The sequence below is a fragment of the Cebus imitator genome, unplaced genomic scaffold, assembly GCF_001604975.1.
Source record: "Cebus imitator isolate Cc_AM_T3 unplaced genomic scaffold, Cebus_imitator-1.0 Scaffold14, whole genome shotgun sequence".
Lineage (NCBI taxonomy): Eukaryota > Metazoa > Chordata > Mammalia > Primates > Cebidae > Cebus > Cebus imitator.
Window position 1 is genome coordinate 9497035 of NW_016107329.1, and position 25864 is coordinate 9522898.

A 25864-nucleotide genomic window follows, 5' to 3' on the forward strand; every position below is an offset into this window, starting at 1 on the left:
TTTTGTTTTTTGTGATGGAGCGACCCAAACCTTCATTCGTGAGGTGTCTGGACCATTTGTAGCCCTGCCCATATTGGGATGTTGTAGTTTCCCATTGATCCTAGTCACAGGGCATGGTAGTGATAAGAGATGCCCTAAGGGATCTCCTGTATTCCAGGCATACTCTTCCTTACCTCCATTATCAAGTAGTAGACCGATGTCATCTTGATAGTCTGGATCAGTCACCCCAGCCAACACTAACTTTCTTAGCCTGTTGACTTAAATGTAGAAAGAGCCTAAAGTGTCCAGGTGGCAATCTTAAATTCCAGTTTAATGGAATTGCTGTTGTCTCCTGGTGGCAGCATTTCTTCCTCTGAAATTAAGACATCTAGACCAGCAGAATGTAATGTCACGGGAACAGAAAGCAAAAATTTTGCTAGCGGTCAGTAGGTGTGGTGATGAGTGGTACCATCTCCATCGCTTGATTCCTACACCCGTGAATCCTGGCTATGGGAGAAACAGTACCATATATTGGACACTGATTCAGATCATACATGGCCTTTTGGAGAACTTTGCCCCAGCCCTGCAAAGTATTGTCATCTAGTTGGCATTGTACTTGTATCTTCAAAAGGCCATTCCACCACTCTGTCAATCCAGCTGCTTCAGGATAGTGGGGAACATGGTAAGAGCAGTCAATTCCATGAGCATGAACCCACTGCCACACTTCTTTAGCCTTAAAGTGAGTGCCTTGGTTATAGGCAATGCTGTGTGGAATACCATGACAGTGGACAAGGCATTTGTGAGTCCATAGATGGTAGTCTTGGCAGAAGCAGTGAGGTGCGGGATAGGCAAACCCATATCTGGAGTAACTGTCTATTTTGGTGAGGGGAAGCTTCTGCCCTTTCAGTGATGGAAGAGGCCCAATATAATCGATCTCTGCCACCAGGTAGTTGGATGATCACCCCGAGGAATGATTCCATGTCGAGGGTTCAGTGTTGGTCTCTGCCCCTGGCAAATTGGTTTGTTCTGATAAGTTGCTGATAATGCAGCAACTTATCCTTTACCTTAGAAGGAATATCTTGTTCCCTTCACTGCTGTCCTTCAGGCCACTCAGTAGTGGCTGTAGCCAGGTCAGCCTTGGTGAGTGCAAGTCTGTGTTGCTGAGCCCATGCATAACCTCCATCCTTGCCACCATGGCCACTTTGTTCATGGGACCATTGGGCAATGATAGGGGTGACTGGGGAAAGAGGCTGAGTGGTGGTCATCCAATCCAGTTGATTATTAAATGGGTCATCCTATCCACTTGATTTTTAAAATCCTTCTCTGCTGAGGCCACCCATTGCTGAGCACTCACGTGGGATACAGATACCTTCACAGTTTTTGACCACTCAGGTCCGTCCACATATCTCTTCTCAAAATTTCTTTGTCACTAATTTTCCAGTCATTCTTCTAAGTCCTTGACCATCCACCCAAACCATTGGCTACCGCCCGTGAGTCAGCATATAATCGCACATCTGGCCATTTCTCCTTCCATGTAAAGTACACAACCAGGTGCACTGCTTGAAATTCTGCCCACTGGGAAGATTTTCCCTTCACTGCTGCCCTTCAGGGATGTTCTAGAAAGGGGCGGTAGTGCTGCATCTGTCCACTTTCGGGGGGTGCCTGCATACCGTGCAGAACCATGTGAACCAGGCCCTAGTCTTCTCTTATGTTCAGCTGATCATAGGGAACTCCCCATGAGGCCATCGGTGCAGGCTGGGGGAGAGAAGGGAGGGTAGCAGGAGTGGAGACTCTGGGCATTTGAGCCACTTCCTCATGTAACTTACTTGTGCTTTCAGGACCTTCTTGAGCCCCATCACATATATACCACTTCCATTTGATGATGGAACGCTGCTGTGCACGACCCACTTTATGGCTAGATTGGTCAGAAAGCACCCAGTTCATGATAGGTAGTTCAGGTCACATGGTGACTTGATGACCCTTGGTCAAATGTTGAGTTTCCACCAAAGCCCATTAACAGCTGTCTGTCAAAAGGAGAGTAGTTATCTGTAGAAGATGGCAGGGCCTTGCTCCCAAATCCTAGAGGCCTCTGCTGTGATTCACCTGCGAGGGCCCGCCAAAGGTTCCAAACAGCATCCCCATCTGCCACTGACACTTCAAGCACTGTTGGATCCGCTGGGTCATATGGCCAAAGTGGCAGAGCAGCTTGCACAGCAGCCTGGACCCATTGCAGAGCCTTCTCGTGTTCTGGACCCCACTCAAAACTGCAGCTTTTTGGGTCACTTGGTAAATGGATTGGAGTAACACACCCAAATGAAGAATGTGCTACTTCCAAAATCCAAATAGGACCACCAGGTGTTGTGCCTCTTTCTTGGTTGTAGGAGGGGCCAAATCCAGCAACTTATCCTTCACCTTAGAAGGAATATCTCGTCAGGCCCCACACCACTGGACCCCTAGAAATTTTACTGAGGTAGAAGTTCCCTGAATTTCAGTCGGATTTATTTCCCATCCTCTGGCATGCACGTGTCTCACCAATAAGTCCAGTGTGTGTTTCCTGCCTCTTGCCCACTGAATCCAATCAGCATAATGTCATCAATGTGATGGACCAGTGTGGTATCTTGCAGAAGTGAAAAGTTATCAAGGCCTCTCTGAATAAAATGATGACACAAAGCCGGGGAGTTAATATATCTCTGAGGTAGGACAGTAAAGGTGTATTGCTGGCATTGCTAGATGAAGGCAGATTGCTTCTGGTGGGCCTTACGGACAGGAATGGAGAAAAAGGCATTTCCTAAGGCAATGGTTGCATACCAGGTACAAGGAGATGTCTTAATTTGCTAAAGCAATGAAACCACATCTGGTACTGCAGCTGCAATTGGAGTCACCACTTGGTTAAGCTTATGATAATCCACTGTCATTTTCCAAGATCCATTTGAGTCTGCACAGAACAAATGGGAGAGTTGAATGGGGACGTGGTGGGAATCACCACCCCTGTGTCTTTCAAATCCTTGATGGTGGCACTAATCTCCGCAATCTCTCCAGGGATTCGATACTGTTTTTGATTTATCATTTTTCTAGGTAGAGGCAGCTCTAATGGCTTCCATTTGGCTTTTCCCACCATAATAGCAATCACCCTACCAGTCAGGGACCCAACAGGGGGTTCTGCCAGCTGCTAAGTGTGTCTGTAGCACTTATGCATTCTGGGATGGGGGAAATGACCACACGATGAGTCCAGGGACCCACTGGACCCACTGTAAGTGGGGCCAAGATCTGAGCTAAAACTCCATTAATTACCTGACCTCCATAAGCCCCTACTTTAACTAGAGGACCACAATTACATTTTGGGTCCCCTGGAATCAGTGTCAGCTCAGAACCAATGTCCAGTAGTCCCTGAAATGTCTGATCATTTCCCTTTTCCCAATGCACATTTACCCTGGTAAAAGGCTGGAGGTCTCCTTGGGGAAGGATGGGAGAAAGATTGATGGCATGAATTGTCGGTAATGTAGCAGGGTCCTTCCTCAAGGGGACCTGGCCTCCCCTTCATTCAAGGGGTTCTGGGTCTGTAATCTGGCTCAAGTCTGGAAATTGAAGGGCCATGATATTTTTTAAAATTCAAATTAGTCTTTTGTCCATTCGACCTGGAAGTTTTCTCCTTAACGTAAATTAAGTAGGAATGCAGTAGGCTTCCTGTCAGTTTCACTTCTCGGAACACTGATTAGCCAGTGCTAGAGCTCCAGACGAGTCAGACTATTCTGATTGCCAGTTTGTCTCTGCTGTCCCTTCTGGTAGCTACGCCAGCCTTGCCTTTCATGGTTGAGTGCTGCCAATTGGCCCCGGTCACCTTGGTATCCAATTATTTCCATTGTGTTTAAATTCTGTAGTTGAGCGACTACAGTTCCCACTGTTAGATCTGACATACAGAGAAGAGCAATTACAGTCCTTCTTCAAAGACTCAGGTGCTGTCCTCACAAATCTCTTTTACAGGGCATTGGTCAAGGGTATAACTTCTGGACCCTCCCATGTGGAATGAGTAGGTCTAAAGTGACTCATCCGCTCCACCATCCCAGTCTCCCTAAGCCTTTGGATCCCTTCCACTACAATAAACCAAAGGAGATCAGGCATTTCCAGCTCACTCACAGTGGGCCATCTTTTAATTCATATTTTAACAAACCAAGCAAATAAACCATTAGAACCATTTTTAACTCCCAGAGGTGCAGTAATAAAAGCAGTGTCCCTACTTAGCGTGTCTAAATCAATGAATTCACCCTTCTCCAACTCTCTGTTCCTTCCACCATTATCCCATACCCTTAATACCCATTCCTATGCCTGTTCTCCAGATTTCTGTTAATATAAATTAGAGAACTCAGTTCTTCTTGAGTGCAGTGCACCTCCTCATGGGTCACACTCCCAACGTCATCTCTAGAGGCCCGCCAGGACTTTAGTTATAGGTCTTGAAGCAAACAGGGGTGTTGGGGGTGTCTTCTGAGGAGAATCAACATGATTTTGCCTGGCAACTGCCTCAGGCAGTGCAGGGTTTATCTCCTCAAAGGTGGAAAGGCTGATGGCAACATGGGTCGGAGAGGAGATGTTGCTGCTACTGGCGATGGGGAAGCTTCCTTTGGCAAAAAAGGTTCACCCTGGCTTACAAACTCAGTGCCCCCAGCTTCATCAGGGTCCTCTCACATGCCCCCATTCCAAGTTGCAGGGTCCCATTCTTTTCCTATCAGTGCCCTCACTTTAACAGTAGACACCTGATAGGGCTGTGCGTGCGCCTTTTATTGCAGGTCAGCCACTTGCGTAAGAGCTGGTTTCTGTTTGTCCACAATTTCAGCTCTTTCTCTTTAAGATATAAGACTCTCACTCAGGGCAATCTTAGCAGATTTCAGGTTCAGTATCTGCTTCTGAAGCTGAGAGACAGAATCCCTGAGTCTATCATTTTCTTTCGTCATTTTGTCCACTGAACTTAGGAGCAACCAACCGGCTTCATTATGTTCCTTGGTTCTCCACATGTGGTCAAAGGTATTATGTATACAGTCATTAAACTCCTTGCCTGTCATGAGCGATGAATCAGGAGTGTCAAATGCATTTATTTCACATAACTCTTTACGCCAAGGACTATCAGTGTTCTCCATACTATTAGAAGTAGAGTCCTTAGCATTTTTTGATCTGATCATACTAAGCAGCCACCCCCAGAAGCCCCCAAACCAACAAAAGAACTCCATCCTTAATATTGCTTCTCTAAAACCACTCCTGCTACCAAAATCTGTATTAGGGTTCTCTAGAGGGACAGAACTAATAGGAGATATATATATATATATATATATATATATATATATATACACACACACACACACACACACACGTATGTGTGTGTGTGTATGTATATGTATACACACACGTATACATATATAAAAAGGGTCTATATATACATGTGTGTGTATGTATATACATATACATATATACGTACGTAATATATATATAGAGAGGGGGTCTCACCTTGATATGTGTGCCTGTTTATATATGTGTGTGTGTGTGTGTATGTGTGTTTACTAAGTATTAACTTACACAATCACAAGGTCCCACAGTAGGCCATCTGAAGCTTGAGGACCAAAGAGAGCCAATCTGAGTCTCAAACCAAAGAAGTTGGAGTCTGATGTTCAAGGGCAGGAAGCATCCAGCACCGGAGAAAGATGTAGGGTGGGAGGTTAGGCCAGTCTCGCCTCTTCACGTTTTTCTGCCTGCTTTATACAGTATTTGCTGGAAGCTGACTAGATGGTGCCCAGCGGATTAAGGGTGGATCTGCCTCCCCCTCCACCCCTGACTCAAATGTTAGTCTCCTTTGGCTAGACTCTCACAGGCACACCCAGGATTAGTGCTTTGTATCCTTCAATCCAATCAAGTTGACACTCAGTATTAACCATCCCAATAGGTTTTGAGCCAAACTGAGACCTGGGTAACTTTGGAAAATTGCCCTTTTTTTCCTGTTTATTTTTTAAAATTGAAGAAATATTATTTTTGAGCATGTTAGTGATTCATGCTAAACTGTATCTGATGATTGAACCAAGGGAATAACCTTCTATCCCTGGTGTTCTCTAGTTACCTGAACATATTGTGTGGAAAGTCATGCTAGTATGACTTTATTTTGTTTTGTGAGCTGGAGTTCCACTCTTGTTGCCCAGGCTGGAGTGCAGTGGCGCAATCTCCGCTTGCTGCAGCCTTTGCCTCCCAGGTTCAAATGATTCTCCTGCCTCAGCCTCCCGAGTAGCTGGGATTAAAGGCACGCACCGCCACGCCTAGCTAATATGTGTATTTTTAGTAGAGATGGGGTGTCACCATGTTGTCCAGGCTGGTCTCAAACTTCTGACCTCAAGTGATCCACCCACCTCGTACCTCCCAAGGCACTGGGATTACAGGCGTGAGCCACCATGCCCAGCCTGGTCTGATTTTAAATGTGGGCATTTGAGGCAGGTGTGAAACCACATTTTTTACCGTGTCACTAGAGAGCAGTTGAGGATAAAACTCTAGGATCACAATTACATTTCAGTACAGCAGACCTCCTTCCCACCTCTGGCTTTGCATAATGTGGTTACAGTTACCTGCGATCAATCATGGTTCAAAATAGGTGAGAACAATACAGCAAGATATTTTGAGTGAGAGAGACCACGTTCATATAACTTTAGTTATAGTATGTTATAATTGTTCTGTTTCATTATTAGTTGTTGTTAATCTGTTATGGTGCCTAATTTCCACATTGAACTCGCATAGGTATGTATGGATAGGAAAACATAGTACATAGGATCTGCAGATATATACAGAGATGTATCTGCAGTTTCAGACATCCAGTGGGTGGTACTGAAGGCACCCCCATGGATAGGGAGGGAGCGGCCGTATTGCATTTTTTCCAGTAGTTTACGTGGCTTTCTGATTTTGGAATAGGTTTCCTTTTTTGAAGAGGGCGTTTAATGTATTTTAATTTATAGTTAATTAGTGTTTGATCTTTCTGAAAACAAAATTGTGCCAGGTTCCAAACTTAGAGACTTCTCTGACCATCATATTAGGACCATTTCTTTATTCCTGAAAATACTGACTTACTTTAAATTGAGGGCTTCTCTTCTGCATTATATTTTAATTTGATGTATGAATATTTTTACTGAATAAATAAGAACTGAAGCTTTTCTCTAAATGACATTTTTTAGGCTGTTTATCTCCAGATAAATTGACCAGATGGTCCAGTTCACCTCTCTGGCTTTGCTGGGGAAGTGTATATAGCTGCTGGTTGTTTGCCCTCTTGTGGTTGGAGATGGAATTGTTCTTGTCAAGATTCACCGTTTCTTGTTTGAATAGTTCCTCTTTGAAGACAGATTATTTTCCAGGATTCTGTAATAACGATCTTTCTAATGCTTGCGTCAAGAACATCGTGTATTATTTCTGAATTTGTACAGTCTTATGGAAGGTACATAGTTGTTACTTGGCATTTATTTTCTGTGCACCTTTTTGGTTATGTAAGACCCATGGATTTCTACAGCAGCTTTTACATACTGACTGATTTGTATTTGTGTTTTACACACACCCACCCTCACTCTTTCTTACTTCAGAATTTCCTAAATTCAAGGGAGAAGATAAGGAGAGAAGCAGCAAGGTCCGTTCTGGAAGTGAGTGGCGATGGTGGTTGCTGTGGTTAAATAGAAGTGGAGGTACTGAGGTTGCACGTGGCCAGCATGGTGTGGCGTGGTGCACACGATTAGCAACTGTGAGGACACAGCTTGTGTTCTGTGTATGCATGTGGACTCAGGCTTTTTTAGGTGATGATTTCTAATGTGCTGACTTTAGTAATTCTCCCATTTCTAGACGGCTCATTATCTGTTGTACATTAAAGACATTTCTTGTAAATGCTGTTTTGCAGGCTGGTTAGCTTGAGATGATGACTAACAATCTGTGTTTAGGAGTGATGTGAGAACTTAAATGGGACTGTCATTTGCTGATCACAGATTTTTAACGAGTGTTCACATGGTCACTTTTAAATATTTTTTATTTTGACATAAAGCAACATAACATGCAGCTGAATTTTGGATGTCGTTATTAATTTAACTGTGGAGGAACAGTGTTTGGTATAAGTGTAATCTGTGCAGGGAAAAGGACAAAAGTAACACAGAAGCTTGCTTTCCTTTGCGCCACTGGACGTGAGTTTGCCCTTCCCCCTCTCTGGTGAGGACTGGGTTTGGATGGGGTGCATAAGGCTGTATTGCAGGATGGGCCTCTCAGCACTATTGTTTCTATATTCATCTATCCATCTATCTATCTGTCTATGTCTATATATATATATATATATATATATATATTGCATTTTAGGTTTGGGGGTACATGTGAAGAACATGCAAGATTGTTGCATAGGTACATACATGGCAATGTGGTTTGCTGCCTTCCTTCCCATCACCTATATCTGGCATTTCTCCCCATGTTTTCCCTTCCCAACTCTGCACCCCCTGGTGTCCCTCTGCTAGTTCTCCTCCACAGACCCCAGTGTGTGATATTTTTTAAACTAGAGGGAATAACATAAATTGGAAGATAAGGGCCCTCTGAGGCAGGTATAGGGAGCATCTTATAGCATTACATACAAAGGGGTCTTGGACTAGATGATTTGGAAGTTTTTCTGGCATGTGAAAGTGAATATTCTCCTAGATTGGTATACCATGCACATCCTCACTCAAATGTGGCCGTCTCCCATTGTCAGTGGGAGATTACACATCTTCCATTTCAGGGGCACATCCCATAAATCAACTGACTTAGAGTAATTTGGGGTCAGGTTGTTGGTCTTCCAGTATTAGAGAGTCTCTTTTTTTAAAAAAGTTTTATTTGCATTTATGCTTGAGTAATTGTATTACTTACATGCCATGTGCTTGTCGCATGTGATAAGCCAGTAGACAGAAGAGCTTATGTGGGGAAGAGCAGAGGCCTCCCACTCCCGCAGGCCTGATCCAGGAAGAGCCTTGACTCACCTGCGGTCCTCCTCTAAGTGGCTGCCTTGCAACTCTTCAGAATATGCAGAGACTTCTCTGCTTGATTTATAGGGCACACCTCACTTTTTTGCGCTTTGCTTGTTTTTTTTTTTTTTTTTTTTTCTCTTAGAAATGGAAGGTTTGCGGCAACCCTGTGCTGGGCATCACTGTTGGCACCATTTTTCCAGCAGCTTATGCCCATTTCCTGCCCCTGTGCTGCATTTGGGTAATTCTTGCACTATTTCTCACTCTTCCTTTTTTGTATCCATTATGGTGATCTGTGATTAGTGATCTTTGGTGTTGCTGTTATAATTGTTTTGGGGTGCCATGAACCATGCCCATGTAAGATGGCAGACTTAATCGATAAATGTTGTGTGTGTTCTGACTGCCCTACTGACTGGGAATTCCCCATCTCTTTTTCTTTCCTCAGGCCACCCATTCCCTGAGACACAAAAATACTGAAATTAGGCCAATTTGTAACCCTGCTCTGGCCTCTAAGTGTTCAAGTGAAAGGAAGAGTTGCATGTCTCTCACTTTAAATCAAAAGCTAGAAATGATTACACTTAGGAAGGCATGTCTAAGGCGAGATAGGCTGAAATCTAGGCCTGTGGCGCCAGGCAGTCAGGTTGTGAATACAAAGAAAAAGCTTTTGAAGGAAATTATAAGTGCTACTCCAGTGACCACATGAATGATAAGCAATGAAACCACCTTATTGGTGATATGGATAAAGTTTGAGTGGTCTGGATGGAAGATCAAACCAGCTACAACATTCCTTAAGGCAAAGCCTAGTCTCTTCAATTCTATGAAGACTCAGAGGGGAGGAAGCTTCAGAAGAAGAGTTTGAAACTAGTGGTGGTTGGTGCCTGAGGTTGAAGGAAAGAAGCCGTCTCCAGACCATAAAAGTGCAAGGTGAAGCAGCATGTGCTGATGGAGAAGCTGCAGCAAGTCATCCAGAAGATCTAGCTAAGATCATCAGAGAAGGTGGCCACACTAACAGGCTGACTCTTGGCTCTGGGGCTAATGTAGCTAGTGACTGAGTTGAAGCCAGTTCTCATTTACCATTCTCAAAATCCTAGTACCCTTAAGAATTACGTTCACCCAACTTTGCCTCTCTGCTCTGTAAGTTGGAACATGAAGCCTGGGTGACGGCACATCTGCTTGTATCATGGTTTGCTGAATATTTTAATCCCACTGTAGAGACCTCCCACTCAGGAAAAAAAAGAGATTGCTGTGAGCATGTTACTGCTCATTGACGGTGTACCCAGTCACCCAAGAACTCTGGGGGAGATGCACAAATAAATTAATGTGATTTTCATGCTGCCGACACAGTGTCCATTCAGCAGCTCATGGGTCAAGGATTAATTTAGATTTTCGGGTCTTAGCATTTAAGAAATACATTTTGTAAGACCATGAATAGTGATTCCTTTACTGGATCTATGCAAAGTAATTTGAAAACCTTCTGGAAAGGATTTACCGCTTTGGATGCTGTTAAGAACATTTGTGATTTATGGGAGGAGGTTAAAATATTAACATTAACAGGCTGGAAGATGTTGATTATAACCCTGAAGGATGACCTGAAGGCTTCAGGACTTCAGGGGAGGAAGGAACTACCTCTGTGGTGGGAACATCAAGAGAACTAGAATTCGAAGTGGAGCCTGGAGATGTGACAGAACTGCTGCAGCCTCATGAGAAAGTGGATTCTTGAAATAGAGTCTACCCTTGCTGAAGTGCCGTGAACATTGTTGAAATTACAAAAGATTTAGACTGTTGCATAAAGTTAGTTGATAAAGCATTAGCAGGGTTTCTGACTATTGACTCTAACTTTGTAAGAAGTTGTATGTGTGTAAAATGCTGTCAAACAGCTTCTCGCGCTCCAGAGAAATCTCTCATGAAGGCAAGAGTCAGTTGACATGGCACACTTCGTTGTCTTGTTTCAAGAAGTGTCCGTGGCCACCCAGCCTTCCACAGCCACTGATCAGTCAGCAGCCGTCCACATTGAGGCAAGACCCTCTATAGGCAAAGAGGTTACAGCTTGCTGAAGGCTCAGATGACTGTCAGCATTTTTAAGAAACATTTATTTTTTAACTAAGGAATGTCCTTTTTTTAGACAGTGTAATTGCGCACTGAATATTCTACAGTACAGTGTAAATATAGCATCTGTATGCAGTAGGAAACAGTCGTGTGACTCACTGTATTGCCATGGTCTGAAACCAAGCCCTCAGCATCTTCAGGGCCTGCTGTGTACCCCGTAGATACCACCTGTTGACTTCTTGTCTTCCCCCTCCTCCTTCCTTTCTTCTGCATTTGTTCTTTGTTATGAATTTGTTCTTCTGTTGGTTTCCTTTATTGGTACACTAAATGAGAGGCTTTGTACCATGAAGATTCACCTTGATCCTTTTCTCTATCCTCTTACGTTTTGCCTTTACTCAGCTACAGCTTTATATTGCATTGTCAGGGCTGTTCACAATTATACCAATTACATTTGGTTCTAAAACCACAACCAACATCCATTCCACAAATACTTTGGTGACCACTGTTGTGGAAAGTGAGAAACAGAGCAGTGGGAAACCCAAGAGTTTCTTCCCAGAAGTTTTGATGCACGGCCCATGACGTAAGGGTAAAGATGCTGTGCTCTCTGCTCTCCTCTGGCATCCAAAAAAGAGGAGGCGTGACTTTACAGAATGAGAGACTTGGAGGCACAACGGCCAGATGTGCTCTGCAGACTTTATTTGGTTCCTGATTCAAATAAGCTGACTTCAGAAAGCCTTTGTTTTGACAAACAGGGAGATCTGAATATACACAAAGCATTAGATACTATTTAAAAATCATTAATGTTGTCAGGTCTGTGATCATGGTCTGATGTTAGGATTTTGAGTTTAAAGAAGAAAGGCTTCTTTACTAACACTGAAGTTTGGTGGGTGGAGACGATGATATTATCTCTGAGACTTGCCGGTCGGGCTTCTAGCAGAGAACAAGGCGGGAGTGGATGAGACCAGCTCAGTGCTGAGGCCAGCTAACGCTGTTAAGAGTGTACATGGTCATTATCTGTATGTTTATGTATATTTATATGTTTCTATCTTAAAGTTTGGGGAAAAAATAGTGATGGCACAATTAGAATATATTCAGACAAAGATTGAGAGTATTAGTAAATCATCCCTTGAACACTAGGAGGACGTCACATGACAGGAAGACGCATGTGGTTCAGGAAAGTGGCAGGCAGACTCTGGTGGGCACAGGCAGGCACACACCGGCATTGAGTGTGTGAACTCTGAGTGTGTGAGGAACACTCCAGGAAACCATGCTCAGCGCTCCAGTACAGGAGGTCAGAGGAGGAAGTGGGAATTCCCAGTTGCTTTCAGGGCCACATCTGCTCTGGTTGAAGGCAGTGCTGATGATTAACTCTAGACTTTGTTGGGTCAGCGGTACATCACAAATGAAAGCATAACCACTAAAACAGAGAAGTGGCTGGGTAACTTTCAGTCAAGTAGAAGAGGCAAATATAAGGACTCACAGAAGTGTATTCTTCTCACAAGAGGCGGAAATACCCAGCCCTGTGATGGTGGAGCTGCCTCCGGGTGGCGGAGGGCATCGCACCTGGCTCTCCAGACCTGGCCTTCCGGACCTGGCCCTGGCCGGGCTGTGCAGTATTCCCATGTCTCGGTGGACTGTGGTTTGCTCAGGGCTGGCTGTACTTCCTCAGCCCAAGGACTCCAGAGCTCTTCAGCTCCGGAAGGTACCTTCTCAAGGACTGTTTCCTGCTCATTCCCTGTGTTTTCTCCTGAATATCTTACTAAATGTCTTATTTTGCCCTCTGTTGCGTTTAGTCTACTTTGCGTGTTTGTTTCACTGTGTTACGTTAATTGTAATCCATTCCTCTGCCTGTCCTTTCATCAATTCCCCTCACGGTGATACTAACCTGTTTGTGGAGATTTCCCTTTGGTGACCATATTGTTTATTTCTAGAAGTTTTGCTGCTGTTGCAGATGTTTTTAATCTCCATGATGCCTTTTCTATTCATTGTGGTTGTTCCTCATTGCATATTTTTCCTGTCATTTTATTTTTTTATAATTTTTATGTTTTTTTGAAATGGAGTCTCCCTCTGTTGTCAGGCTGAAGGGCAGTGATGGGATGTTGACTCACTGTAACCTTCGCCTTCTGGGTTTAAGTGATTCTCCTGCCTCAGAGTTCTAAGTACTGGGACTACAGGCACGCACCATGACACCGAGCTAAAATTTGTATTTTTAGTAGAGACAGGGTTTCGCCATGTTAGCCAGGATGGTCTAAATCTCCTGACCTTGTGATCTGCCCTCCTCGGCCTCCCAAAGTGCTGGGATTACAGGTGTGAGCCACTGCACCCAGCCTTTCATGTCATTTTGAACAATAGATTACATTAGGTCTTGACTTTCCTCTTATTTCTACTTTGGGGAAGCTGGCCCTTATATGCCACATCTGCTCACACACTCCTGGCAGCTCAATCCCTTCTGTGGCTGATATTGCTTAATGGTGGGTTCATTCCTGATGGTGGCTTCCTGTGTGCCCTGGGTTGTAGAAATATTTCTGCAGAGAGCAATAACATTTGCCTTTTCAGGGACTCCCAGAGACTTTTTTGTCCCAGGCAGGTCCTGGTAGTCCTGCAAGAGGAGAGTGTAGGTTGGAGCAGTGCTGCCAGGCAGGTGCCTCTGGATTTCCGTTTCTGCTAGGCTGTGTCCCCATCTGTACCTGTGAGCAGCCCGCACGCTTCCTTGCTGTTTCTCTAGACCAGTGCACAGAAGCTTCCAGACCACTTTGCATCAGCAGTGCAGGTCACTGAGGGATGCAGTTTTATTTGCTTAGGTTGGAGCAGGTCTCTCTTCTCCTGCGTTAGGTGTGGCCCCAGCCGCTGGGGCCTGGAAGCCGGACTGCCTCCCCTCACCCAGTGAGAGGGTTTCGTCTTTGCTTTTTGGCACTTCGTTTTTTCCTTTTCTTTTGCTCATCTATATTTAAATTCTCTTGTTTTCAGCATTTTTCTAGTTTGCAGTAAGAAAGGGAAGACTTGCTGCCGCAGCCAGCCCCTGGAAAGGTGGCACAGAACTGCATTCTCTTGGTTCCGCACACCTCAATACCAGCAAGTTTTGTTTTAGCTACCAGATGCGCCAAACATGCTGCTTTTCTGGGGGTGGTAGGATTGTTGAGTGCTTTCTAATCTGTTGACCTGCCATGTGCTCTTCTGTCTGTTATGAATGGCCATAATTTAGCCTCTCTTAGGTTAATTTCAATGCTTTTTTTTGGATAGATGCTACTAGAAGGCTTCCTAGGCTGCCTGGGAGTTGCCTGTGCCCCTGCTGCCCCATGCCCCTCCTGTTGATGCTGTGTTTCCTCTGCCCTGACTGCCCAGGTGCCTGGACAGTGGTGGGGCGAGCAAGGAGCCTCACATCGGAAGCCAGGAGTGGCCTGGCTAGGGTCTGGCAGCCAGGGGCTTCCCGTCCCCCGGCAGGATCTCCTGACAGCAGGCCCGCCTTGGGTGTTTGTGGAAGTTATGCTTCCTAATTGGAAGCAAGGGCATGTTGTGGGTGGCACACCTCAGCAGTGCCCTCTTGTTGGAAACTAACCACAGGGTATTTTGGGGAACTTGATCTTGAGACCTCCCATTCGGCACCCGCAGAATTGGGAGCTCTTTTTTCCTAAGGGAGAAAAGGCAACCTGCCTGGACTTAACCTGATTTGTCTGGGTTTCTTCCCCTGTTTCTTATTTTTATGTAATGTTAGTAACTTGAAACTTTTTCTTTTGAAAACTCTTTTTTTGGTTTCCTGATAGTTCTCATAGTAAATTAATGGAATTTTATTAACTGTGGTGTTGAGCTGTGAGGTATGTCTTAAGTTGAAAATAACATAGCTGGCAAATTAATTACTTTTAAAATAATTCAAAGCAGTTTCAGGGTCACTGTTAGGAAGCTCAGTTCCCTGGCACGCATGCCGACGTGTGGTTGTAACTTAGGTGTGGGCAGTCTCCCCTGTGCTACTAGTTTCTATTCTGCCTCCAAATTGCAGACATTAAAGATGAAAAAGTGTTATTTTTCCTCAAATGAAAACATTTCATGGTTTTTCTTCTATTCTTAGCTGCAGATAAGAGATGGAATAGGAAAGTGTGCTAGCAAGAATAGATAGGTTTTCCTCCTTGTAGCTCTTACAGTGTAGAGGTGATTTGTTTCCCATGGAGTTGCGTTTTCCATCCTGTGGGCAGAGAGAATTTTGGCAGTGGCACCTCGTTTTCAGCCACCGTGAAAAACTTGACAGTGAAGCCTTGAAGGAAGATTTAGGTGAACAGCTCCACAGAATGAGGATGCAAGGTTCAAGAGCATGAGGTTGGTTTGGGGCATTCCGGGTTTCTGTTGCGAGAAGATGTTGCAGGTCCTGGGGAGGCAGTAGGCATTAGGGACCTGAAACTGGGAGTGTTTGGGGTTGCAGGCACTGCTCGGGATATACCACCTCCAACCCCAGGGCACTGAGATTGCGGACGGGGGTTGTGTGGCAGGAGAGGAGAGCAGAAGGATGGACTGTGGACAGGTGCTGCTCACACACCAGAGGGAAGGGGTGCGTTTCTGCCCAGTGAGGGGGTTCACGCGGCTGGATTCTTGCAGTGGAGGCGAGCTTGAGGGAGAACTGGGAGGAATTAAGTTCCCTAGAAAATGCTCATTAGAGTTTCTTAGGGAAGAATGTGGGGAAAAAAAACCTCTCCCTTTCGTTTGTCCCCACTAGCTGCAATTTGATACACTGCCCCTGTAGCCCTGGAAAGCAGTGGTAGACAGAATCCATAGAACCAGTGTTAGATGTACAGAACACGTAGAATCAATGTTAGACCTGTCTGCCCACCCCATAGAATTGCTGAGAGATATACCCGCTGGAACTGCGATAGACACACACACACACCCCCAGCCATTGAGAGACCCACCCCATAGAATCGTGATAGACGCACACTCTGTCCATCCAGCCATTAGTAGAGATACACACCAATAAAACCATTGAGTGTCAGAGGGACTCACCCACCCCTTAGAACCAGTGATATAGACACAGTGCACTGTCTGTAGAACAAATGGTAAAGACACAGACACTGTCCTTAGAACTGAGAATAGACACACACACACACACCCACACCCACACCCACAGAACTATTGAAAGACAGACTCACCCCGAAGAACCAGTAGTAGACATGCCCACACCGTTCACAGGACCAGTGATAGAGACCGCCCCCTCCCGTAGAGCCGATGACTGGCTTGCACGATGTCATGTTTTTGTTTGGCAGATGTTTCGTCAGCATCTGTTATGCTGAGTAAATATGTGTTGAATGGATGTGGAGCAAAAGCGGTGCTGTTTTAAAACATTGAATCCTTGCTGGAATCAGGACTGCTTTAACAGTTTTGGCTGGTATGGAAGTGAAGGTGGTGCGGGTTTTTCTTGGTTTTGCCCCTGTTTGAGGTGACTTTTCTTTCTGCTCGTCTCCTGTGAATGATGGTTATTTCAAGCCCTGAGGCAGATCCTACTTGTTTAAAGAGACTTTTCCATTCTGAGGGATCTGAATCCCTAACATTTAGCCCTATGTTTTAATATTGTTACATTTCTGCCAAAATGGCTCTTATTTGGGTGATGCTTTGTATTTACCACACTGTTAAACTGTCCTTATAGCTGAACTGCTTTGGTTTGGGCTGATGCTCGGGGAGCACAGTCTCGCAGACGTCTTCAGCTTGAAACTGGGAGAGCAGAGTGGGATGGGGTGCGGAGATTGGCCTTGGTGAGCCGAGCCTGAGGGACTGGGTTTCTGGGGTGCTGAGGGTCACCGTGGAGGGCCTTTTCCTCGGCGTTCCTTGTGGCTTGTTAATTCAGTGAGGCTGCCGGATGAGTATCCTTGGGCAGCGTGAGGGGCTGGAGACTTTTGTCATCTTTAGTATTGATCAGTAAAACTATGTTGCATTTTTATTTCAGAGAAGCCTGTGTCTCCCAAATCAGGAACATTGAAGAGTCCTCCCAAAGGATTTGATACAACTGCCATAAACAAAAGCTATTACAATGTGGTGAGTAACTGCAAAACATTTTTGTAGCTAACTGATTTTTTGACTGTCTCTAAAACTCAGCAATGTAGAATATAGGTAAACTACCTAGAATAGGAAAAGGAAATAAACTTCGTTCATCTGCCACACAGTTTCCTTGTAATCTCAGTATTTTTATATGTTTTTGTTTTAATACTGTGTATACGGAAACATCCCTTGCTCTTGTTCCATAACTTAGTAATGTCACTGTTTCCCCATGTTATTGCCAGTCTTCAAAAATGATATTTTAAAAGGTATATGATGATATTTGAAAATTTTATATGCATTGAGTGCCATTCTGTTTGTATTCAGAGTAGGGTGTAAGTACTTTAGACATAGGGTTTCTAATTTATTTTTCCTCTTAATACAGTCTTGCCCAGGATTGTTGTGTACCTATCACATGGCGTGGAATTAGGGGAGCACATCTACATGCTATACCTGTTAAAGACAGGTGTTTCTGGATCCTAAAATTTGCAGCTTAATATGTTCAGTATGTGGTATTAAATCTGTATAGCCTAATGGTATTGAATCTGTGTAGTCTAATGCTATTGTCTGTATAGTCTAATGCTATTAAATCTGTATAGTCTAATTCTATTAAATCAGTGTATAGTCTCATGGTATTAAGTCTGTATTGTCTAAACCTTCTTCGTACCTAAGCTTATGCAGCAATTGCATGCGCTATAGAAATGGAAAATAATTTTTAGTCTACTCAACATAATAACAGCAAAGCAAACCCTCTAAACATATGTATGTTATGAATTCTGGAGAAAATGTGCATTTATTTGGTTATTTCTTTCCCTATTCCCAATCTTTTTTATTTTCCTAGTGAGGAGATATAAATATGAACCTCTGAGACCTTTGAGTTGTTGGTATGAAGTAGCAGTTGATTGGTGTGTCTCTGCAGCAGCTGTTGTATTGTGAGCTTTTCATTTTCTGCACCTATGTTGAGAAATGGTGAAAAGTTGTGGTGAAATAGAGTCTGAACAGCTCCAGCACGTGGACCTCTGCCACCGTTTTGTGGTGTGGGGCCCGCGCTGTCAGCGTTCTCCTGAGTGCCCACCTTCCATCTGCTCCGCCATCTTTCTGCAGGGCAGACTGGCGTGGGGACCCACTCGTTAATAACTGTCTATTTGGTGCCTGCTCTGTGCAGCTTTGTTAAAGGCACTGGGTACACGGTGAACAGAATGGCGGGTGCTCTCCCCTTGCTGAGCTTGCACTTGGGTACGGGAACACTTCTCTTGCCTCCACTTTTACTGCTAATTTTTCAGAGTTTGACATTTCTGCATCTTCTTGGGAACAGGTCTCTCTTCATGCATCATGCCATTTCTCTTACCTCAGTAGCAGTCTTTGACTTCTTTTTCTTGTATTTGGTCAACTCCAGACCCTTTTCTGCCTTGGAAACACTTTTTTCTGCTTCCCTTCTTTCTTCCCTTTTCTTCATTCGTCTTCATTTAGCTGCTTGGGCTCTGCCTTCCATCTCAACTTCGTCGACTTTCATAAGGTCAGACTCCTTTAGCCTGTGGTGTGGCCCGCGTTCCCTGGGATGCCTGTTTTCTGTCGTCTCCTAGTGCTCTGCATCACCTTCATCTCTTGGCCTGTTGGGCATTTGCTCCCAGAATGTGGCTCTACTAACTGACTTGCTTTTTAGTGTGTAATGTAGTTTATGTGTCATTTTGTGTACATAGCTACAAAATCAGCAGATAGGGTTTATGGGTTGTAGGAGAACTTGAGTTTTAATGCCTGGTGCTGCAATTTCCTCTTGCATTCTTGTATAAGACATCGCTTTCCTTGCGACTGCTTCATGTAGTGAATAACACAGCCACAATCCACAGTGAGGTTCCAAATAGGGTGTTACCCTCTATTGTTGTTCAGGTCCAAATAATTGTGTTAGAAAAAATGGTTAGCAGTGTCTAAATTGGTGCCAAGGGCATTCTTTAGTTTCTCCATGAATCTTGCTTCCATTAGGCACTTTATGAAACCAGGCAACCATGCTTTTTTTAGAAATCCTGGTGGGTTTTTGTTTGCATTATATATTCTGTAATACTTTTCAGATTGAAGTATAGTCGATACTTTTTTCATTTTCCTTCTCTAACTGTCCTTTTACAGAGAGAATAGCCTGGTTATTATAAGTGCTCATTTCTTCAAATCAGCCAACTTTTTCATATAGAACGATGGAAAACACCTTGACCTCAAAATCACATCTAAATTGTTGTCTGTATAAAGCTGCATTCATAAATAGTGCATGGTTAAATTACAGTTGTTATGGAAATAAACTCATAGAATTCATAGAGAATCATCTTTTGATGTAGTACTCTCATTTTACAGTAAAGAAAACAGAAGTTAAATGCCTTGTCCAAGGTTATACACTGGTTAGTGACTAAGCCGGGAATCAATTTCAGCTTCCCTAATTTTATATTTATAAATTGTGCATAAAAGTGGAGAACAGAATACAACACAGAACAAAATACAATAGATAATGTGTTAGGCATTTCCAGAGCCCCTTTAGTAGTTTTGTTTTCACAGAAAACTGTAAGGTCTAGGTGTTTTTAACCCCACTGAGAGTTGAAAACTTACTAAAGGGTAAGACCAGTGTGGACTAGTGGTGTTAAAGTTACATGAATGACTTGTTTTAACTTGGGATCTGTTTAATGGAGTGAGAATAGTATTCCACATGAAAGTACCAACATTTTGAAATTAAGAGATAATGAGACAGGTATGAATGGGATGGATATGTGTCTTCTGCTATTGTATAATGGTTAAGATGAACACCAAAAAGAGACTGGGAAGTAAAAAAAAAAAAAAAAAACTTAGTAATTTATGACTGTTATCATGGTCCATTCAGTAACTATTTCTTTCTCTTCTCACTCTGGGACTCCTGTTGTGCAATCAGTTAAATAATAGACAATATTTGAACCATTGTCTTCATATTGTCCTCTAATTTTTAAGCATAGTTTCCTTTAGTTCGTTGGACATATTTATAACAGGTGCTTTGAAACCTTTACCTCCTAAGTCCAATATATGTACCCCTCAGAGACAGTTTCCATTGACTGATTCTTTTTATTGTGCACATATGTGTGTGCACGTGCATGGTCACATTTTCTTGCATGTCTTACAATTTTTAAATTGAAAACTGGACACCCTAACCCTATTTTAGCAGTTCTGGATGCTTAAAATCCACCTCCCCTGGGATGTGCTGTTGCTGAGTCTTGCTCGTGACTCAGCATTTCTGTAGTTTGTCTCCCCATAGTCACCGATGTCTGTTTTTAGTTTTGTTTTTATTTTTAAGTCTGCCTTTCTAGGATTCACATTTGGGTAGCATAATTTAGTATTCAGCCAAAGACTGACCAGAGATTGTGCTTACACACCTTTAACAGTCCAGATATTACAGCTCACACCTGTAATCCCAACACTTTGGGAGACCTAGTTGTGAGGATTGCTTGAGGCTAGGAGTTTGACACCAGCCTGTGCAGCCTAAGAAGACCTTGTCTCTCCAAAGACCAAAGTTAGCTGGTGGCAAGTGCCTGTAGTCCCAGCTACTCGGGAGGCTGAGGCGGGAGGATTGCTTGAGCCCTGGAGTTTGAAGCTGCAGTGAGCTATGATTGCACCACTGCACTTCTAGCCTGAGCTACAGAACAAGACTGTCTCTTTAAAAAATATAAAAAACACCTCTAACGATTAGGTTTCACTCTTTGCCAGTGATCTGTGTGGGGTTGGGAATGCATTCAAAGATGGGGCTGGGGAGCAGCATGACTTTTTAAAAGTTAAATCCGTGGATGAAATGACAAAGGAAAAGATAAATCTTTTAGGCTACATAATGAGAGTTTAATAAATTATTTGCCTCAAACAATACAAGCCAGATTACAAATTAATTGGAGTCTTATTTGCATCAGGTGTAATGCAAGGTTATCCTTAAGGTCTGAAGAGCTAATTAAGACAAATACATTAAGATTAATAGATAAATAGGAAAGGACGTGAGCAGTTTAGAAAGTGGTAAACACTAGACTTTGGAAAAAAAAATAGTTAAACTTGCCATAAAAATTTAATAGTCATACTTGCTGTATTCAGTGAGCAGAGATTTAAAGAGAAATTTTTAGTTCTAATGGTGGACATGAAAATCCATATAGAGTTTCTCCAAAGTAATATGGCAGTTATATATAGAATTCTGAAAGTGATCATAGTCTTTAATTTATGGCTTTCTTTTTAATTTCTGCTTCTTAAAATCCACTCCAGAGAATTAACCTGAAATATATTCAAAGATGCTTATATAAAGGCATTTTCAGAGGATTATTTATTATAGTAATTGCAAGCAATCCAAAATAAACAACATGAAATAAACCATACCAGAATCATGAAGCGATCAGTGGTTTGTCCATTTGTAATCATTAAAATGTACATGAGCCTTTAAAAATACCAAAAACATACATTTTCATGTTAAGTGCATTAACAGTATGAAATTATATAGGTGATAGCATCTAATGGTATTACAAAGTTGGCATAGAAATAGAGAAGGGTTTCTTTTGAGTGGAGGAATTTTAGCTTCCCACTAATGTAAGGGATCGTCATTATGGGGAAGTGTTTGACACCACAGTCCCGAATGTGTTGGAGATAGAAACGGGCCTCTGAGGCTAGGGAGGAGGCCAGTGTGGAACATGGCAGGCACAGGGCCTTGCTTGGGCTTGGAGAGTGACAGGGAAGGAAGAGGACATCATCTTTCATAAGTAGCTCTTTTCATTTCAATTAGTTTTTGTGACTAAGCCAGCCACACTCTTGCCTTTATTTTCTCACATATGTATGGTTTGAAATCAGTCCGTTAGCCATGTCTTCTTAGGGTGACCTTGTTGTAGGTAGCTGAGCGATCAGGGTGGCTTGATGCAGTGGAAGGTGTACAGCCTTTGTGTTGAATTGTCCATGCTGCTTAGCCCGGGTGGCCAGGAGGTTTGCCCCAGGCTGCCTGAGCCCAGATGCCTCATTTGTAGAATGAGGTTGGTAATGCTGGCCATGACCTGGTCGTATGTTAAGGGGACTGGCAGTTGGCCTTAAGGGCTTCAGCAAAGTGCTGGACCTTAGAGGTTTTTGTGCTTATTAAGAAGAGTATTTAAGAGCATTGGGAATGGAAGGCATCACTGTGGCCACCACAGCATTCTGTTTGTAAACTGGAATCCCAGTAGCTTCTGAGGGCGATGTGTGAAAGCTGTAGCCAAGGTGGCCTGATCATATCATTAAAGGGGACAGGTCTGTGACCTGATGTGCCTGAGCTTGGTGGGTTTGACAGTGAAAGCACGCTTGTTGGTGACCAACATCTTTCCTGATAGGGATCAAAGGGAGGGTTTGGATTCCTAGGCTGGAGAGAATGATAGTCTGGAGTCTCCTCTTGCAGGGATGAGGAGCACCCCCTCCACATTAGAGAATGGGCTTTCTTAAGTTGCTGACTGGGAAGACACGGTCCTTATGGCCTTCCCTGCTCAGTGATACGCACTATGACTTTATTTTGTAGGCTATCTGTATTAGTCCGTTCTCACAGTGCTATGAAGAAATGCCTCAGACTGGGTAATTTATGAAGAAAAGAGGTTTAATTGACTCACAGTTCCACATGGCTGGGAGGACTTCAGGAATCTTATAATCATGATGAAAGGCGCCTCTTCACAGAGCAGTGGGTGAGAGAAGAGTGCCAACAGGGGAAATGCTAGATGTTTATAAAACCACTAAATCTTGGGAGAACTCACTATCATGCCGTCATGAGAACAGCATAGGGGAATGCCCCATCCCTTCTCCCCCGCCATGATTCAGTTACCTCCACCCAGTCCTGCCCTTGACACATGGGGACTATGACAGTTCAAGGTGAGATTTGGATGGGGACCCAGAACCAAACGCTAAGCTCTTCTCTGTGTCAGCCTTCCACTACTGCCTACCTGACAACCTTCATCTGTATCATCTTCGTCCAGATACAGCAAGGAAATCCGTGAAAAACAATGGGAGCCAAGTGTGAAAGAGGCCAGCAGGCATCTCATCGCCCAGCAAAGGAGGGAACCCCATAAGCTGCACACCCTACCTGATGCCTCCGGGCCCCTCATAATTAACCATCTTTTCCTGTTATTTTGTGCATGTTGGTAATACTGTGACTATAATGTAATAGGTAGCAGTCACTCATTTTAATCTGTAGGTGTACAAAAACGGTTTTGTATCCTTAGATGTCATGGCACACTTCCACGGGCCCTTCCTGTGCTCCAGAGAAGCCCCATGGCTGTCTTTTCCTTCCTGCTCCTTCAGTTTCTGGGGGCCTCCAGATGCCAGTCCAAGGAGGAAAACCTAGTGTCCTCTGTCTCCGTCTGTCGGCACTGACCCTAAACCCTGGAGTTGCTTCATCTCTTCATCTTCTGCTTTTCCCTTGGCTTTTTTCCACCTTAACCAAGATTTCTTCTAAATCTTGTGACCCCTTGAAGTCTCTGCCTGGGACTTGTAGGTGGAGATGGTTAATTATGAGGGGCCCGGAGGCATCAGGTAGGGTGTGCAGCTTGTGGGGTTCCCTCCTTTGCTGGGCGATGAGATGCCTGCTGGCCTCTTTCACACTTGGCTCCCATTGTTTTTCACGGATTTCCTTGCTGTATCTGGACGAAGATGATACAGATGAAGGTTGTCAGGTAGGCAGTAGTGGAAGGCTGACACAGAGAAGAGCTTAGCGTTTGGGAGAATTGAGTCGGTTAATTGGAAGAAAGACTGACTTGTGAAGACATTGCCTTTGGACTGAAGGAGTCATTCAAGAAGCAGCTCCAAGTACGACTCCAGATTGGGCTGGAAGTTCGAAAGGTGGCTGGCTAGATGCCTTCCTGCTGTAAGCCAAGGACTGGCACTCTTGAGTAACCATCATAACCCAGTAAAACCCCTTTTTATGGAAAAGAGAAACAGACTGATGGACTTGTCCAGCTGCAGGCAGTCGTTGGCGGAGTGCAGCTGTGAGCCCAGGTCTATCTGGCTGCATACGCCAGCTGTTTACCTGTCGCCATGCTGCTGTGAAGGTGCCATTGCGGGCATCCGCATCCCCCTGTGGGCTGGGAGGCTTTGCAGGAGCTGTTGCCTGTAAACCTTTAACATTTGTGAGAAACATACCCCAAGACCTATGAATCTCCACATTGAAAAATAATATAATAACATATTTTCTTTCAAAAGATACAGTGTCATAAAAGAAAAGCATGATGCGGTCCCTCCAAACTTTTTTTGAGAGCCAATGTTCCTAGGCATTAGTAAGGACCAGCAGCCCTAGCATGCTGCATTACATTAGTAACTGTGTGTGGTGGGGGAGCCACTGACTGCCCAATGTCATTGTGACCTGTGGATGAGCCAGCAGGGGCTTCGGGGATTGCTTGTCAGCACTCCTTCCTCCTTTTCTCCTTTCCCTGTAGTCAGATGTTTATTAGAGGCTACAAACTACAGTCTTGTAATTTACTTTTTGAAAAGTTAAATACTTGAAGTGTAAATAAACTGGAAGGGAGAAACTTAAATGATAGTCGTGTTTCTTTGTAGCAGTGGACAGGGAGGAGCTGATTAGGTAGGGTAGAAGTAGATTTTTGAATAATTGTGCCATTTTTTAGGTTTTTCTTCTTCGACTTCAGGATTGGGTTATGGAAATTGGTTGTATGATGATAAAAATCTTTTATCCAAATAAAATTTTAAAAATCGATGTTCTTTGTTCTCTTATGTAAATCAGTTATTTATTTTTAAAAGGCTATTGATGACATATAAACATAAAACACCTACCAATATTGGCAGTGAAAGTTGTAACCCATTTGTAAAATCAGAAATACTGAGTATTCCTTTAATGAAGTAGTGAATAAAGTAAGTGTCAGTGTCTGTGTCTGCGAGGCGCAGAAGTGAGTTGTCCTTGTTTTGCGGGCAGTGTAGGGATTGTGTGGCACCAGTGTTTGACTGTGCTGCGTGCCTCATGACCCCTGGGAAGCTGGTGCTGGCTGAGCTCAGCTCTCTGGGCCTTTCTTCAGCACTGTGAGTTGTAAAAGCTGCTTTTTCTCTGAAAACTGCGTGTGTCGTCTGGGTTTCCAGCGTTGGTGGGATGGAGCTGTGGTGGCCAGGCTGTGAGGTCTTATGGGGTCCTGCAGCAGCCAGATCGTGCAGAAGACAAGGAGGGGAAGAAAGGTGGTGAGTGGCACCCAGGGCTGTGCTCAAGGTCTGGAAGGCCAGCAGCTGCCTGGCAGAGGGAGTGGGCACCCCAGCCGGAGCCAGGGAGCCAGGCCTGGCTGTGTGTTAGAGGAAAAGTTAAATGTAACTTGCAGTGTTTGGTTGGGAGTCATAACAGGAATTGTGTTTAGCACCCTATTTGAAAATAGTGTTTAAGACTATTAGTTGAATTAACCAACTTAACTGTTTTAATGAATGTAGCTTTTTGTCAGAGGGCTTATTTCTACATCCAGTGCTTAGTGCTGTGATGGACAAAAGGTCATTGTATTTTCTTCTCATATTCCTGCCAGTTATAGTTGCTAGTGGCTGTTTTCTTTCTTATCTCACACAGGAACATTTTTCTGTTTGAAATAAGTGTATAGGTTTTCAGGCATGCACTGAGCAGTATTAAGGTTGGTATCTGATATTTGTAATTATGCTAAATCTTATTTTCTATCTTTAACATTGGAAAAGGACTTTTCGTACATGTCGGTGACAGATCTTATTTTATCTTACTTAGCTTGAGATCCCGTTATGCTTGGCCGGCTTCTCCTGATGTTGTGGAGACCAGGTCTGGTTTAGGGTGGTGTCTCTGGGTTGCGGTGCCTGACATCACTGTATGCCTCTGTTCACTGGGCCTTTGACATTTGTGTTCAACGGGAATGTCA

At 43.8% G+C, this 25864-nt stretch overlaps 1 protein-coding gene across 13 annotated transcripts in view; it reads left to right on the plus strand.

Annotated features, from left to right (window-relative positions):
- The window catches only part of ARHGEF7 (Rho guanine nucleotide exchange factor 7), a 188867-nt gene that overhangs the window by 96489 nt on the left and 66514 nt on the right, over positions 1-25864 (plus strand). For 12 of the 13 annotated variants that reach the window (XM_017502150.2, XM_017502080.2, XM_017502109.2 and 9 more), the window contains one exon: positions 16927-17015. In XM_017502150.2, the coding sequence (XP_017357639.1) occupies positions 16927-17015 (89 nt within the window). Of the gene's footprint in view, positions 1-16926; positions 17016-24949; positions 25179-25864 lie in introns of those variants that run through there. The other variant, XM_017502194.2, reaches the window with a different exon arrangement.